This window comes from Vicia villosa, linkage group LG2 (assembly GCF_029867415.1).
Source record: "Vicia villosa cultivar HV-30 ecotype Madison, WI linkage group LG2, Vvil1.0, whole genome shotgun sequence".
NCBI classification, from domain to species: domain Eukaryota; kingdom Viridiplantae; phylum Streptophyta; class Magnoliopsida; order Fabales; family Fabaceae; genus Vicia; species Vicia villosa.
Window position 1 is genome coordinate 169,237,872 of NC_081181.1, and position 1,068 is coordinate 169,238,939.

Here is a 1,068-nt window from a genome sequence, read left to right on the forward strand (position 1 = left end):
TGATCAATAACTTACAGTCTTTTTCAACTGCTCAAGAAATGTGGAATTATCTAAAGCGCATTTACAACCAGGACAATTCGGAAAAACATTTTCAGCTGGAGTTAGAAATAGCCAACTACAAACAAGGTGATTTGTCTATTCAAGAATAAGGCACCGACAGAGAAAACTGATTTAGATGCGTGGGAAACTAAAGATGCTAAAATCATCACTTGGATTCTCAACAGTATTGATCCTCACATGATCAATAACTTACAGTCTTTTTCAACTGCTCAAGAAATATGGAATTATCTAAAGCGCATTTACAACCAGGACAATTCGGAAAAACATTTTCAGCTGGAGTTAGAAATAGCCAACTACAAACAAGGTGATTTGTCTATTCAAGAATACTATTCTGGTTTTTTAAATCTCTGGGCAGAACACTATGCTATTATACATGCTAATGTTCCCAAGACCTCTCTCGCGGCTGTTCAAGAGGTTTACAACACAAGTGTTCGAGATCAATTTCTCATGAAATTACGTCCAGAATTTGAGGTTGTCAGAGGTGCCTTGCTGAATAGGAATCCTGTTCCTTCTTTAGATACATGTGTTGGAGAACTTCTAAGGGAGGAACAACGTCTTATTACTCAATGAGCCATGTCTCATGATGCTACCATTTCCGAGTCCGTGACGGTTGCATATGCTGCTTAAAGTAAAGGTAAAAATCGTGATATGAAACAGGTTCAGTGCTTCTCTTGCAAACAATTTGGTCATATTGCTCGTAGCTGCAATAAGAAGTTTTATAATTACTGCAAGCAACAGGGTCATATTATCTCTGAGTGTCCCACACGTCCTCCACGACCAACACAACGTTCAGTACAGGCATTCCATGCAACTACAAATCATGCGGTTGGTCCTTCCACTAATGGGGCATTAAACAATGGTGCTATACAACCTAAATTGATTCAACAAATGGTACTTTCCGCTCTCTCGGTCTTGGGAATTCAGGGTAAGTCTTCTAATGTTTCTCGCCCATGGTTTCTTGATTCCGGTGCATCCAATCACATGACAGGTTCTTCAGAGTATTTGAAC

At 39.3% G+C, this 1,068-nt stretch overlaps 1 protein-coding gene across 1 annotated transcript; it reads left to right on the plus strand.

Annotated features, from left to right (window-relative positions):
- Positions 1-237: 237 nt before the first annotated feature.
- Positions 238-630, plus strand: LOC131650597 (uncharacterized). The gene has a single exon (XM_058920300.1). It carries the CDS (start codon positions 238-240, stop codon positions 628-630), a length of 393 nt encoding a protein of 130 aa, XP_058776283.1.
- The last annotated feature ends 438 nt before the right edge of the window (positions 631-1,068 follow it).

Excerpts from the sequence above, each read along its gene's own strand:
- LOC131650597 (XM_058920300.1), top strand. The coding sequence starts at position 238 with ATGATCAATAACTTACAGTCTTTTTCAACTGCTCAAGAAATATGGAAT.